Source organism: Sus scrofa, chromosome 3 (assembly GCF_054392235.1).
Source record: "Sus scrofa isolate SSC_HxYL_T2T_F1_AM1 chromosome 3, Sscrofa_HxYL_maternal_Yorkshire_Landrace_v2.0, whole genome shotgun sequence".
Taxonomy (NCBI): Eukaryota; Metazoa; Chordata; class Mammalia; order Artiodactyla; family Suidae; genus Sus; species Sus scrofa.
The window spans coordinates 8,446,679-8,461,439 of NC_139385.1; the positions used below are offsets into that span (position 1 = coordinate 8,446,679).

Below are 14,761 nucleotides of genomic sequence, written 5' to 3' on the forward strand. Positions count from 1 at the left end.
GAGGAGCCGGGGCACCTGGGTGGGTGAGGTGGCCCTGGGCCTGGCCAGGCTTGCCAGCTTCAGATGTCTCCCGTGTTTCCCAGCAGGCAGTGCCACCTGCTCTGTCTACGGAGACCCTCACTACCTCACCTTCGACGGGAGGCGCTTTAACTTCATGGGCAAGTGCACCTACATCTTGGCCCAACCCTGTGGCAACTTGACAGGTAGGACCCAGAGATGCCTGGGCCTGGGGTCTGAGGTCAGAAGAGCCGGGCTCGAGAGGAAAGGGCCAGAGCAGATGGCAGGGCAAGATGTGAACAAGGGAGTGAGGTAGAGTAAGGGAGGACACGTCCACCCCAAAGGCAGGACTTTCTCAGGACCAGGCCGCGGGGCAGATGCAGTTAAGACGCTCTATCAGTTGCTTCCTTGGCCACCTTTGACTGAGGGTGCGCCTGGCAGAGTGGCGATAAAGGCAGGAGAGAAGTAGCACAAATACCCTGTCCCCAAGGATGTCGGCAGCCACTGTGGGGTGGGTTGGTAGTGCGGTCCCAGGCTGCGTTCCCACCAGGACTGGGGCGTCCCGCCTCCCCTCTTGAGCTGCAGAGCCGCTGGCGGCCCTTTATCCCCACAGAGCGGGTGGGGGTGCCACCCTCGGCGGGCACTCAAAAAGCCTCTGGAATGAGCCCCTGGGCACTCTGCACCCCCTCTCCTCCCAGAGCACTTCTTCAGGGTGCTGGTGAAGAAGGAGGAGCGAGGACAGGAGGGCGTGTCCTGCCTAAGCAAGGTCTACGTGACTCTGCCTGAAAGCACCGTCACTCTGCTCAAGGGCAGACACACGCTGGTGAGTCCTTCTCCACTCAGCCCTGCGGGGCCGCGGACTCGGCTGTGGCCTCGACCTCCCGGTTCCTCCAGCCTCCCAACCCTCCAGAGCGTTCCACGTGGCATGGAGGAGGTCATTCGCGTCGCAGTGGGGATGTGCGAGTCTGCTGAGGTCCTCCTTGGCGTCCCCCCCATGTCTCCCTGTCTCCTCCTTTGGCCCCTCCTTCCAGGTCGGAGGTCAGCGAGTCACCCTCCCAGCCATACCTTCTAGAGGTGTCTTCCTGGCTCCCAGTGGGCGATTTGTGGAGCTGCAGACGGCGTTCGGTCTGCGGGTGAGATGGGATGGTGACCAGCAGCTGTTTGTGAGTGTGCCCAGGTGAGGGGCGACCCAGCCAGGCAGCTGCCACTCCTCCCACTCTGGCCTTCCCTCTCCGGGCACCCTACCATCCTGTCCCCTGCCATCCCCGGTGCTAATTCTCACCTAGCTCAAGGGGCAGGCCTCCCTTTGCTTGAGGAAGGGGAGAAGATGGTTTCAGGGCTGTGTGATCCTAGCAGGATATATACACAGGGCTTTGAGAATGTTCTAGAAGGAGTTGCTCATAAGCCGTGGAAGCCCTCAGAAGAGTGGTCTCCTGACCTCGGCCTTCAAGGAAGAGTAGCTCCCCACATGGACAAACAAGGGAAAGAAAGACTTTATGGAGGAGTTCTCTGGTGGCACAGCGGGTTAAGGATCTGAAGTTGTCACTGCTGTGGCTCTTGTTAAAGCTGGGGCCCGGGGTTCGATCCCTGGCCAGGGAACTTCTGAGGGTCATGGGTGCAGCCAAAAAAAAAAGCTTTATGGAAATAGTGAACAGTAATTGCAAGGAACAAAGTGGGATGTCTTCGAGCCAGCAAAAGGCTTGTTAGGCCTGGAAGACGGGGTGTGAGCAGAAGAAGAGGACAAGGAGAGACATGAGATGGCTGGGGGTGGGGGTGAGAGCTTGAGGTCCTTGTGTGCCCAGTGCCTGGCATGGAACCCTTGTTCCGAGTCTGCTCCTCTTCCGCCTCCGCCTGCCTCGTGTCTGTTCCCCCATCCCCTCTCAGATGACAGAGACCCCTTCTCTCCACTAATGCTTCCTCCCCACCCCCCGCAGCACCTTCTCTGGCAAACTCTGTGGTCTCTGTGGCGACTATGACGGTGACAGCAGCAACGACAACCAGAAGCCGGATGGCAGTCCAGCAAAAGATGAGAAGGAGCTGGGTAGCAGCTGGCAGACCTCGGAGGATGCGGACCAGCAGTGAGGACCTCCCGTCTCCGACTCCGCCCTCCTGCCCCTCTGCCCCTTCCAAGAACCAAGAACCCTGACTGCCTTCACTCCTTTTCTCCTCTCTCCTCTTCTGCACGCCCCCGTCTGTCATTCTTCTCCCCCTCCCATTCGCGGCTAAGTTCATTACCACCAGGCTCACCCCCACCGTCGGTGGTCACCTCCTCATCGTCAGCTGTCCCCAGGCGCTTCTGAACAGCCCCGCTCCAGCGGGCCAGGCTCCCAAGTTTTCCCACCTCCTCTGGGGCTTGGCATTCAGGTGTCCTCCACTAGGGGCTGCCGAGAGCCCGGAGACCGCTGGGGCCCAGCAGGGACAGAGGCACCTCGGTTCTTAGGGCGTTTGGGCCGGGTCTCTTCCAGGTGCGAGGAGAACCAGGTGTCTCCCCCGTCTTGCAACACGGCCTTGCAGAATACTATGTCGGGGCCAGAGTTCTGTGGACAGCTGGTGGCCCCTCATGGAGTCTTCGAGTATGAAAGGGTTCCAGAAGGGCTTGGCACCCAGTCCTCCATGGCGGGAGGCGGCCGGTTCTGTCCCCTCCTCCCTTCTGACCAGTTCTCTCTTTTCAGGGCGTGCCTGCCTCACCTCAGGGCCTCTTCCTTCTTCAAGAGCTGCACGTTTGACATGTGTAACTTCCAGGGGCTGCAGCATATGCTGTGTGCTCACATGTCGGCCTTGACTGAGAACTGCCAGGATGCTGGCTACACGGTGAAGCCCTGGAGAGGACCCCAGTTCTGCCGTGAGTTGTTCCGAGAGGCAGGGCCCCCTCCTTCAGATGCAGACGCCACCTGAGAGCATTAGTACAGGCTCGGGGGTTGGGTGGGGAGCCAGGTTGAACCCCTTCGCTTCCACACAAGGACAGGGAAATCAGAGTCAGGAGCATCCACTGACAAATCACACAGTCACCTGCAAACTCAGAGAGGCCTCGCAGGACTTGCCCCCAGCCGTTGAGTTTGCAGGCAGCATTTTCAGCCTGAATCCAGCTTGGTTTTGATTCCTTGGATTTGGGCCCTGACTACACGTTGACATTTTTAGTTCTATTAAAGAATTAATTAAAGCTCTTTGGGGAGTTCCCATTGTGGCTCAGAGGTAACGAACCCAACTAGTATCCATGAGGACGCAGGTTCCATCCCTGGCCTCGCTCAGTGGGTTAAGGATCCGGCATTGCTGTGAGTTTTGGTGTAGGTCGCAGACGCGACTCAGATCTGGCATTGCTGTGGCTGCGGTGTAGGCCAGTGGCTACAGATCTGAAAAGAGGCAGGAAAGGCTTCCCAGCTGCCCGTGGGCATGCAGAGTAGTGCATAGCTTGTCAGCGGGTGCCCAGGTCAGGGACGCACAGTATAATACAGGCTGTCGGTGTGGGGGCGTGGGGGGGGGCACACCATGACTGCCCCACAGCTCGCGGTCATGGTCCAGCGCTCTGGGGGGTCTGCTTAGGGTCAGGCCTGGTTGGAGGCCATGTGGGTTCTCCCTGCTCCCCTCCACCCTGACCGTCAGCTCACCCCGGCCCATCTGCGCAGCAGTGCCACCAGTCTGCTCCTATGGTCCTGCCCCCCCGGCAAGTCTCTGCAGGCCCCTCCAGGCCTGGGTGGAAGCTAAGTTCCTTGCTGGTTTCTCCCAGTCTTTTCTCAAGACCTGGCAGGAGTTTCTAGCTGAGGGCCTTCTGAACTCTGGGCTGGGAAGGACCGCTTTTCTCTTTTCCCCGTCCCACCTCACCTGTGCTTCCTCCTCCACCAGCGCTGGCCTGCCCCCGCAACAGTAGGTACACGCTGTGTGCCAGGCTGTGCCCCGACACCTGCCATTCTGAGTTCTCGGGCAGGGCCTGCAAGGACCGCTGCGTGGAGGGCTGCGAGTGCGACCCAGGCTTCGTCCTCAGTGGCCTCCAGTGCGTCTCCCGGTCCGAGTGTGGCTGCCTCGACTCCACAGCGGGTTATGTCAAGGTGAGCCTTGGGGCTGCAACCAGAAGGCGCTCGTCCAGGTTCAGAGGTCTGTGTCCAGCTCGTGGATGGGAAAAAGAAGGCTGGGGGCCTGGGTGAAGGGCTAGGATTAGGGAACTGCAGGCTCAGGTCTAATCTGCCTTTTTTTTTCTTCTTTCTTTTTCTGGCCGCACTGTGGCATATGGAGTTACCAGGCCAGGAATCAGATCTGAGCTGCAGTTGTGACCTATGCCACAGCTGCGGCGTCGCTGGATCCTTTAACCCACTGTGCAGGGCTGGGGATCGAACCTGCATCCTGGCACTGCAGAGATGCCACTGATCCCATTGCGCCACAGCAGAAAATCTTCTTTGCCTTTTCCTTTCCTCGGCTCTAATACTTTTCACGCAGTCCGGGATGGAATTGTAGGAGAGTTATTTCTCACTGGGGTGGACTCCTGGTTCTCTCCCACCCGTCTGCCCTGCCCATCACATCCCCGAGTCATTTTCCCAGCTTCTCATCCTCCCAAGGCCCAGGCACGTCTGCATCTCACTTGCACTCTTTCTAAACACATCTCTCCTACTGAGGGGCTGAATTTCTCTGCTGAAGAATTTTAGCCGCTACCTAGGCCCCATCTTCACCATCTTTTCAGAGGCGGATTTGGAGCTAGATCCTCATCCGCAAAGCTTCTCCTTCCTTCTCTGCCTGTCCCTCCTCCATGGCCTGGGGGGACAGTGCTGTCCGTCCACGCGTGTCCTCTGCTTCCTGATGTCCCCTGGACTCTCCTCTGCTCGGCACCGCGTTCCAGACTGGCCCACAGAACGCTCCTTGTGCCGCTTGCTCTCTCAGTTCGTGTTCTTTGCGGCCCTTTCCCCTCACTCTGCCTCGCAGGCACCATGCCTATTAGCCACTGTCCCCTCCTCTGAGGCCCCCCTGTAAGGCTGCCTCCTCCTTGAAGCCGTTCTAATTCACATCTCAACTCTTGTCGCAAGGGCTGGTTGTCTGTGTCGAGGGCAGGAAACTCCCTGGGTGCCCGGACTGTGGTCTGTGGGTGCGTGTCGTGTTGGGGCTGACCTGCGCCACAGGCCTGTGCGTGCTGTCAGGGAAGGAACTTTCTCCAAGTTGAGTACTGACTCCCTTACGCCTGGCACAGCACATGACTACCTGTTGACATAGTGAAGGAGGAACAAACGAACAATGGAGTGACGGAAAGAGTGAGTGAATGCCAGAGTTTTGCAACTAAGCCTGGACCTTTGGGGCGAGACGAATGCCTTCCCATGAGCAGGTCGGTGACAGAACAGCAGTGGGCTAATGGACCTGGCATGAACTTCTCTTCCTTCCTTCCTTCTGCCCACCAGGTAGGGGAGCGGTGGTTCAAGCCAGGCTGCAGACAGCTCTGTATCTGTGAGGGTAACAACAGAACTCGCTGTGTGCTCTGGAGGTGCCAGGCCCAGGAGTTCTGCGGTCAGCAGGATGGCATCTACGGCTGCCATGCTCAAGGTGAGTGGAGGGCTGCTCACGTGGCTTCAAGCAAAGGCATGGACCCGTCTTAGAGCAGAGAGCTGGGGCATAACCAGGGGCTGGAAAACGATTGCCCAGAGGCAAAGCAGCATCTTCAAGGATCCAAAGAATGCGGTTGGAGCAGTCCCTGACCTTGACCTCTCCAAGCCACACCATGAGCCGTGGGGGTACCATCCCGACATGGACCCACTGGGTTGGCAGCTCAGGGTCAGAACGTCTCTGAACCCCATCTCCTCCTGCCCAGGGTCTGCCACCTGCACTGTCTCGGGGGACCCCCACTACCTGACGTTCGACGGAGCCCTGCACCACTTCACGGGCACCTGCACCTACACCCTGACCAAACCTTGCTGGCTGAGGTCCCTAGAGAATTCTTTCCTTGTGAGTGCCACCAATGAGTTCCGCGGTGGAAATTTAGAGGCCTCCTACGTCAGAGCCGTCCAGGTGCAGGTCTTCAACCTCAGAATCTCGCTGATCAAAGGCCGCAAAGTCACGGTACGTGCCTGCGCCCAGCTCCCCCGCCCACACCCCAGCCCAGGCAGCATCTCTCCTGGGCCCCTCCTTGCCTGCAGGCCCAGTTTCTGAGACACCCGCCATCCCCTTCCTGCTCCCTGGTCTTGGCTCTGTTGTTATCCTTGTCCCAGGCGCCTTTCCCTACCGCGTCCTCCCTGTCTCTCTAGCTGGATGGCCGCAGGGTGGCCTTGCCCCTGTGGCCCGCACAAGGCCGGGTGAGCATCATGTCCAGTGGCTCCTTCATCCTCCTCTACACGGACTTTGGGCTTCAAGTTCGCTATGATGGCGACCACCTGGTGGAAGTGACCGTGCCCTCCTCCTACGCTGGCCGGCTCTGTGGGCTCTGCGGTGAGTTCCCTGGGCACCTGTGGGCAAAGCTGGGGCCATATCCACGAGCTGCGTGCCAGTCGGGTGCCCTCAGTGCTCGTGGAGCTGTTACCTGGTTGAAGGTGCTGTGTGTGAGGCCGGCGTGAAGAGAAGCTGCAGATGAAGGAACAGAAAGGAAGGGCTCCTCTTGGTCGGTTCGGAAAGAGGGAAGGTTGTTTCTTGCTCCTGGGGCCGGGTCTCTGGCCTGTGCTGACTCTTTGGTCCCCCAGGGAACTACAACAACAACAGCCTGGACGACATTCTGCAGCCTGATAAAAGGCCTGCAAGCAGCTCTGTGCGCCTGGGGGCCTCCTGGAAGATAAATGAGTTATCTGAACCTGGGTGAGCTGGGAATCGGGGCAGGGGGTCTGGACTGGAGGGAGGAGCCTTGGCATGCAGCCTGGAGGTGCCCCCTCTCTGTCCCTCATCTCTCCTGGAGTTGATGAGAGGTTGTTGCGACCTCCCATGCCCCTGCCTGCTGATTTCTCCCATGCTTACTGAGCTATCTCTTGGGAAGTCCACCCTGAGATCTAACCTTTTGCCTTCCTGCTACTTCTGCTGATGTCACCTTTTGAAGGCACCACTGTTCTCCTCTCCCATCCTTATTCCCCTCCCCGTTTCCCTCTCCACTTTTGCTTTGGCTTTTGGAAAGCTTTCTCCAATCTTAAATTCCTGTCCCTTCTCTGCCCCTTCCTCTGTCAGCTGCTTTGCTGAAGGTGGCAAGCCCCCCAGGTGCCTGGGGAAGGAAGTGGCAGACGCCTGGCGTAAGAACTGTGATGTCTTAATGAACCCTCAGGGTAAGCCATGGCCCCTGTGGGTCCCCTTTTCTTTCCCTGGGGCAGGAGACAGTGGAGGGGGACTGATCAGGGAGGGAGGGAGGGTGAGATGGAAGTAGGCAGGTGTTGGGAGACAGGAGGTAGGCAGGTGTCGGGAGGCAGGTGAAGGGAAATTCAGAGGCAGGGTTCACCTGGGAACACTGAGGAATCTGAGGTTTTTTTGCATCTCAGGCAGCAAGTTCTCAGCAATTATGGGTTTTAATCAAAGCAAATGTCACATTCGCACCAAAGCAGCCACGAGGTTCTGGGTCTTCCCAAGCTTACCCTTGCCTGCTTTGTTTCATTCTCCAGGACCCTTCTCTCAATGCCACAGGGTGGTGGCCCCTCAATCCAGCTTCTCCAGCTGTTTGTATGGCCAGTGTGCGACCAAGGGGGACACCCTGACCCTGTGCCGCTCCCTGCAGGCCTACGCGTCCCTGTGCGCGCGCGCTGGCCAGGCCCTCACCTGGCGGAATGGCACCTTCTGCCGTGAGTGACCTGACCTCCCCTCCCGCTGGCCAGAGGTGTCCCCAGAGCCCTGCCCTTTCTGCCCCTCCCTAAATTCTGCCCCCTGCTCTTCCCTTTGCAGCCAGGCCCCAGCCCCCACGTGGGACCCTCCTCTGTCTCCCAGTCTCCAGTCTCTCCCGCCCAGCCCCCATCCTCTTCTGTGCCCCTGCCCTGGGGGCCTCCACTGCTTTTCTCCTCACCACAAAGTTCTCATTGACTTACTGTCTCCCTCCTTTCACTGTTCCCTGGGCCAGCTCTGTTACCTTTCTAACTCTTTCCCAGGAACTTCTTTTTAATTGTAGTGAAACATATATAACATAAAAATGAAACTCTAACAATTTTAAGTGTCCAGGTCAGTGGGTTTAAGTTCCTTCGCCTTGCTGTGGCCTGCAGAAGTTCCCAGGCCAGGGATCAAACCTGTGACCCAGCAACGACCCAAGCCACTGCAGTGACCATCCCAGATCCTTAACCCACTTCACCGCAAGGCGACTCCTTCCAGAGCTTCTTTATCTTCCCAAACTGAAACTCTGTCCCCTTAAACCCTGTAACTCCCCATCCCCCTTTCCCCAGCCCCTGGCAACCACCCCTTACTCTCTGTTTCTCTGAATTCTACGACTCTCGGAACCTTGTGTAAGTGAAATCACACAGTGTTCATCTTTTTGTGACTGGCTTTTTTCACTCAGTGTCATGTCCGGAAGGGTTCGTCCATGTTGTAGCAGGAGCCAGAATGTCCTTTTTTTTTTTTTTGGCTTTTCGCTTTTTCAGGGCTGCACACACGGCATACGGAGCTTCCCAGGCTAGGGGTCCAGTCAGAGCTACAGTTGCCAACCTACATCACAGCCACAGTAACACCAGATCCTCAACCTCCTGAGCAAGGCCAGGGATTGAACCCACAACCTCATGTTTCCTAGTCAGATTCGTTTCCGCTGCCCCATGATGGGAACTCCAAGAACGTCCTTCTTTTTGAGGCAGAATCATTCCATCATGTGGATGACCCCATTTAGTTTTTCCAGTCACCTAGTGGGTGCTCCCAGGAGCTCTCGATGTCCCAAGGTCAGGAAGCTGGAAACTCTTCCTGACATTGATTTCTTCTCAGCTCTGAAGTGCCCGTCAGGCAGCAGCTATAGCACCTGTGCCAACCCCTGCCCAGCCACCTGCCTCAGCCTGAACAATCCATCATACTGCCCATCCACGCTGCCCTGTGCCGAGGGCTGCGAGTGCCAGAAAGGCCACATCTTGAGCGGAACCTCCTGCGTGCCCCTCAGCCAGTGTGGCTGCACCACCCAGAGGGGCTCCTACCACCCGGTGAGAGGCCAGGTGGCAGCAGATGCCCTGCCTTTCCTTTCCTACAAGTTTGGGGGCCAGAGGGCTTAGAACCTGCAAAGAGGGGGCAGGCCAGTGCTGAGGGCTGAGAAGCAGGTCCGGAAGCCAAGAGCCTGAGTAAAGCCAGCGATGGAGGCCGGCAGCCAAGTGCAGGGAGCCTCATGGTGGGGGGGCCCGGGTTTTGGGGGGCTCTGTCCACCTCCAGCTTTCAAGTTTCTGTTGGCTCCGCTGATGCCTGCCCCCCACCCTCAACAGGTTGGGGAGAGCTGGTACACGGACAACAGCTGCTCCAGGCTCTGCACCTGCTCTGCCCACAACAACATCTCCTGCCGCCAGGCCTCCTGCAAGCCCAGCCAGATGTGCTGGCCCCAGGATGGGCTGATACGGTGCCGGGTGGCAGGTGGGAGGCCACTGAGGGTGGAGGAGGACCTCCAGCCACTGAGACAAGCTCTCCCCAACTTCTCCTCCATCGGGAAGGGCCCCTGGGGTTCCCTCTGCTCCACTGCCTTGTGTCTTGACTCTTTCTGTGGAATTGGAGTTCCCTTCTGAGGCTCCCTCTCCTCCGCATCCTTTCCTTGAAGGTGGGGAGGGGGCCTGTTCTTGCTGGAGGCAGGGCCCCTCCTCAGCCACCTGTCTGTCCTCCAGGGATGGGAGTGTGCCGCATCCCTGACACATCCCACTACGTGAGCTTCGATGGCAGCTACCATGCTGTCAGGGGCAACTGCACTTACGTCCTGGTGAAAATATGCCACTCCACCATGGACCTGCCTTTCTTCAAGATCAGTGGCGAGAATGGGAAGCGGGAAGGCCAACCCCCGGCTTTCTACCTCCGCCAGGTCTACGTGGATATCTTTAATACCCTGGTCACCCTGAAACAGGACCAAGTGCTGGTGAGCTGGGTGAGGAGGACGTGGACTCTGGGGACGGGGCTCTGGTCCTTCCTCCTGCTCACAGGTCCTGTCCTCTGTAGATCAATGGCACACGGGTCAGTCTGCCTGCAACCACGCAGATCCGTGGGGTCAGAGTCATTTCCAGGGACGGCTACACCGTGCTCACCATCAACATCGGGGTGCAGGTCAAGTTTGACGGCAGAGGTTTCCTTGAGGTTGAAATCCCCAAAGCCTATTACGGAAGGGTGAGGAAGACTCCTGCGTCTCTGTGCAAGGGGATCAGCCTGCAGGGCCGGTGGGGGGGGGGGGCGGGGGCGCCTTTCTCTTTGGAGTGGGAAGGTGGTGCCAATGAAAAATGCCCCCTGCCTCCCCCGGCGCTGAAGATCCCCTCCATCTCCTCCGCCCACCCAGACCTGCGGCGTGTGCGGGAACTTCAACGACGAGGAAGAAGACGAGCTCATGATGCCCAGTGATGCACTAGCTCTGGATGACGTCATGTATGTGGACAGCTGGCGAGATAAGGAGATCGACCCAAAGTAATTGCCCCCAAAGACTCTCTTTGTGTAGGAACGTGAGTCGGGATTCTAGACCGTATGGCCCACCTGGGCTGGGAAGGCCCGCGTGGTCCTTCACGGGCGCCGCTTGACAGGGACGGCGTCTGGGCCCCAGGAGCCCGTCTGGGAAACACTACGGTCTTCCTGTCTGGGCTTTGAAAGGTGCGGGAGGCCAAGGCCGCATGGAAGGCTGGCCAGAGCCCAGGCCAGCTTCCCAGGGAAGACAGGAGGATCTCCTGAGGGTGGTTTGGCTGTCCCTGTGATGACCCCTTTCCCTCCCCAGTTGCCAGGAAGATGACAGGAAGACCGAAGCAGAATCGCAAGAGCAGCCAAGTGCAAACTGCAGGCCAGCTGACCTGGAGCGAGCCCAGGAGCAGTGCCAGGCGGCCTTTCAGGCCCCGGCCTGGGCAAACTGTGCCACCCGCGTGGTGCTCAGTCCCTACGTGCGCAGCTGTACTCACAAGCTCTGTGAGTTTGGAGGCCTAAACCGTGCCTTTTGCGAGTCTCTGCAAGCCTTCGGGGCCGCCTGCCAGGCCCAGGGGATCAAGCCCCCAGTCTGGAGAAACAGCAGCTTCTGCCGTGAGTGTCCCCTGCAGCCACCCTCAGGCCACTCCCAAGCATTCTTTCACCTGTGTACCTCTGAAAGCTCCCCCAGGCTCCTTGTCGGTTCTCCCCAACCTAGTTCTGACTTTATTTTCCCGGACGTGGACCATTTACAGGAAGCTCTTAGCCTGTGCCCCTTACGGCCAGGCCTGCGTGGGCTGCTTCTCAGCGGCTCCTGTCCATGTCACTCCCCTGCTCACTCTTACCTGCAAGTCCGAGTTCCTCTCCGAGACCCTCCAAGCTGTCGCCGCCACTCCCTGCCCCCTTCTCCCCCTTCCCTGCATCACCTGCGTCAAATGACCCCTTTCCCCACTCAGGCCCTACTTTCCCACAGCCCTCCCTCCCTTTCTGTGCACTGCTCCCTGCACCCAGAAAGTTCTTTCCACTCCCCTCCTGGCAGACTCCAAGACATCCTTCTTTAGCTCTTTTCTTTAAACTTTTTTTTTTTTTTTTTTCTAGCCAGGAACTCCTGCAGTCAGATTCTTAACTCACTGCACCACAGCAGGAACTTTGTCATTTAAAAAAATTTTTTTTGGGGGGGTAGTTCCTGTCATGGCTCAGCGGAAACGAATCTGACTGGTATCCATGAGGACACAGGTTCAGTCCCTGGCCTCGTTCAGTGGGTTGGGACTCCGGCGTTGCCATGAGCTGTCATGTAGATTGCAGATGAGACTCAGATCTGGCATTGCTCTGGCTGTGGTGTAGGCTGGTGGCTACAGATCTGATTCAACCCTTAGCCTGGGAACCTGCATATGCCATGGGTGCGGCCCTAAAAAGACCCCCCAAAAAATCTTTTTTTTTTAGACTGGGCTTGTGGTGTGCAGAAGTTCCCAAGCCACAGCAGTGACAGTGCCAAATCCTTAACCACTAGGTTGCCAGGAAGTCATCATTTATCATAATTTATTTAACTAGTTTTCTATTGATGGACTTTCTAGTTGTTTCCGATCTTTTGCGATTGCAAATGGTTCTGCAGTGGAAACTTTGTGGAGATGTGATTTTCTCTGTGTGTGTTTTTATCTGTAGGATAAATTCCTAAAAGTGGAATTGTCAGGTCAAGGGCTGTGTAGATTTGTACTTTTGAGAGACATTGCCAGATGGGCTTTCATAGGGGTTGAGGAATTTACGTTTCTACCAGCAACATATGAGGATTTCCCACAGCCTCACCAATAGGACATTATCGAGCTTTTGATTTTTGCCAATCTGATAAGTAAAAAATAAATAGTCTTAATTTGGGAGTTCCTGTCGTGGTTCGGCGGTAATGAACCCAAATAGTATCCATGAGGATGCGGGTTCAATCCCTGGCCTGGCTCAGTGGGTTAAGGATCCAGCGTTGCCGTGAGCTTCGGTGTAGGTTACAGACGTGGCTAGGATCTGGCGTTGCTGTGGCTGTGGTGTAGGCCAGCAACTGTAGCTCCAGTTCCACCCCTAGCCTGGAAACTTCCATATGCCATGGGTGCGGCCCTAAGAAGCAAAAAAAAGGAAAAAAGTCTTAATTTGTATTTTTCCTAGTGTGAGTGAGGTTGTGCCTTCTTCATACGTTAGGAGCCTTTAGATCTCCTCTACGTGATCTATTCACACTGATTCGCCGTTTTCCCCACTGGCGTGTTGGTCTTTATTGAACTATTTTATAAATGACCTTTATCTGCTACAGGGAAGGACCCTTCATTAGTGCTGTGAGTTACAAAAGATTTGTCCAGTTTTTTTTTTTTTCATCTTTGATTTTTTTTTGCCATACAGAAATATGTATACATTTATGGAGTCAAATATAATAGTCTTTGTTTCATGGCTTCTGCCTTTTGAGCCATAGTTACAAATGCCTTCTGGACTCTGAGGTTAAAAAAGAATATGCTCACATTGTGCTATAATATGTGTATGGTTTCATTTTTTTCATATTTAAATGTTTGATCCATGGGGATTTATCCTGGTGTATAGGGTGAGAACTGAATGAACTTTTTTTTTTTTTTTTTTTTGTCTTTTTGTCTTTTTTGTTATTGTTGTTGTTGCTATTTCTTGGGCCGCTCCCGCGGCATATGGAGGTTCCCAGGCTAGGGGTTGAATCGGAGCTGTAGCCACCGGCCTACACCAGAGCCACAGCAACGCGGGATCCGAGCCTCGTCTGCAACCTACACCACAGCTCACGGCAACGCCGGATCGTTAACCCACTGAGCAAGGGCAGGGACCGAACCCGCAACCTCATGGTTCCTAGTCGGATTCATTAACCACTGCGCCACGACGGGAACTCCTGAATGAACTTTTGTATTTATTTTTTCCCAGTATTATTTCCATAGTAGTTGGGTCTCTCTCTTCCACTGCTCCATTTTCTCCTCTTCCACTGCTCCATTTATCTTCATTTACTAGCAACACAATGTTGTGATCATTGAGAGTTTAAATTGTGTTTAAATTTCTGATAAAGACATTCACTATCCACTGGTGGTTTTTGTTTTTTTTTTTCCCGCCCAGTTTTGCTTTGTTTTTTATTTTGTTTCAAACTTTTCCTGGATTTTCTGGTTTATTATATTTTTCCTCTCTGTGTTAACGTCATCTTGATCTATTAAAAATCAAAACAAGGAGTTCCCTGGTGGCCTAGTGTTGCCCAGTGTTGGACAAGGATCCAGTGTTGTCACTGCATGAGTTCGATCCCTGGCCTGGGAACTTCTGTCTGGGAACTTCTGCATGCCTCAATGTGGCAAAAAAAAAAAAAAAGGGAGTTCCTGTCGTGACTCAGTGGTTAACGAATCCAGCTAGGAACCATGAGGTTGCAGGTTGGATCCCTGGCCTTGCTTGTGGGTTAAGGATCCGGTGTTGCCGTGAGCTGTGGTGTAGGTTGCTCGGATCCCACGTTGCTGTGGCTCTGGTCTAGGCCGGTGGCTACAGCTCTGATTAGACCCCTAGCCTGGGAACCTCCATATGCCATAGGAGTGGCCCTAGAAAAGACAAAACAAACAACCTATACACAAAAAAACCTGAAAACAAAACAAAAAGACAAAATCCTGTTGGTGTATTTTATTGGGATCAAATCAAATGTATAAATTAACTGAGGGAGAAATGACATCTCTACGTTGTGGACTCTTCCTGTGAACATTTCCATTTGTTTCCAACTACTTCTGTTTAAAAGCTCCTCTGACAGAGTGAATACCTCCCTGCCCTGTGCTCCTGTCACGCCTTGTACACACACACACACACACACACACACACACACACACACACGCGTGCTCGCCAGTCCCACGCTTACTGACCAGACACAACAGGGTTGCAGCGGTGCTGGCTGACCTGAATTGAGAGAACGTTCCTGCCCTTTTCTTTCCTCGGAGCCACACGAGGCCCATGCTCAGTAAGTTTCCCCTCCCCTCCTCCAGCTCTGGACTGCTCCGCCCACAGCGTCTACACCTCCTGCGTCCCCTCCTGCCTCCCTTCCTGCCAGGACCCCGAAGGCCAGTGCACAGGCGCCGGAGCTCCCTCCACCTGTGAGGAGGGCTGCATTTGTGAGCCCGGCTACGTGCTCAGCGAGCAGCAGTGTGTGGCCAGGAGTCAGTGCGGCTGCAGGGACGCCAGGGGCACTTTCCTTCCCGTGAGTGGGGACAGGAAGTGGGAGTGGGGGCAGTACACCTCCAGGATGGCGCTTTCTCCTTTCCTGTACCTCTCTCTCGGCCTAGGGCAC

At 55.8% G+C, this 14,761-nt stretch overlaps 1 protein-coding gene across 2 annotated transcripts in view; it reads left to right on the top strand.

The window, feature by feature from the left end:
- The window catches only part of ZAN (zonadhesin), a 39,003-nt gene that overhangs the window by 16,355 nt on the left and 7,887 nt on the right, over positions 1-14,761 (top strand). For both annotated transcript variants that reach the window (XM_085015914.1, NM_214383.1), the window contains 20 exon segments: positions 87-203; positions 696-820; positions 1,029-1,174; positions 1,932-2,075; positions 2,463-2,570; positions 2,670-2,839; positions 3,838-4,040; positions 5,373-5,514; positions 5,780-6,027; positions 6,213-6,393; positions 6,642-6,753; positions 7,114-7,208; positions 7,539-7,715; positions 8,830-9,038; positions 9,312-9,456; positions 9,702-9,946; positions 10,027-10,191; positions 10,358-10,482; positions 10,784-11,079; positions 14,460-14,671. In XM_085015914.1, coding sequence (XP_084872040.1) covers positions 87-203; positions 696-820; positions 1,029-1,174; positions 1,932-2,075; positions 2,463-2,570; positions 2,670-2,839; positions 3,838-4,040; positions 5,373-5,514; positions 5,780-6,027; positions 6,213-6,393; positions 6,642-6,753; positions 7,114-7,208; positions 7,539-7,715; positions 8,830-9,038; positions 9,312-9,456; positions 9,702-9,946; positions 10,027-10,191; positions 10,358-10,482; positions 10,784-11,079; positions 14,460-14,671 — 3,365 coding nt within the window.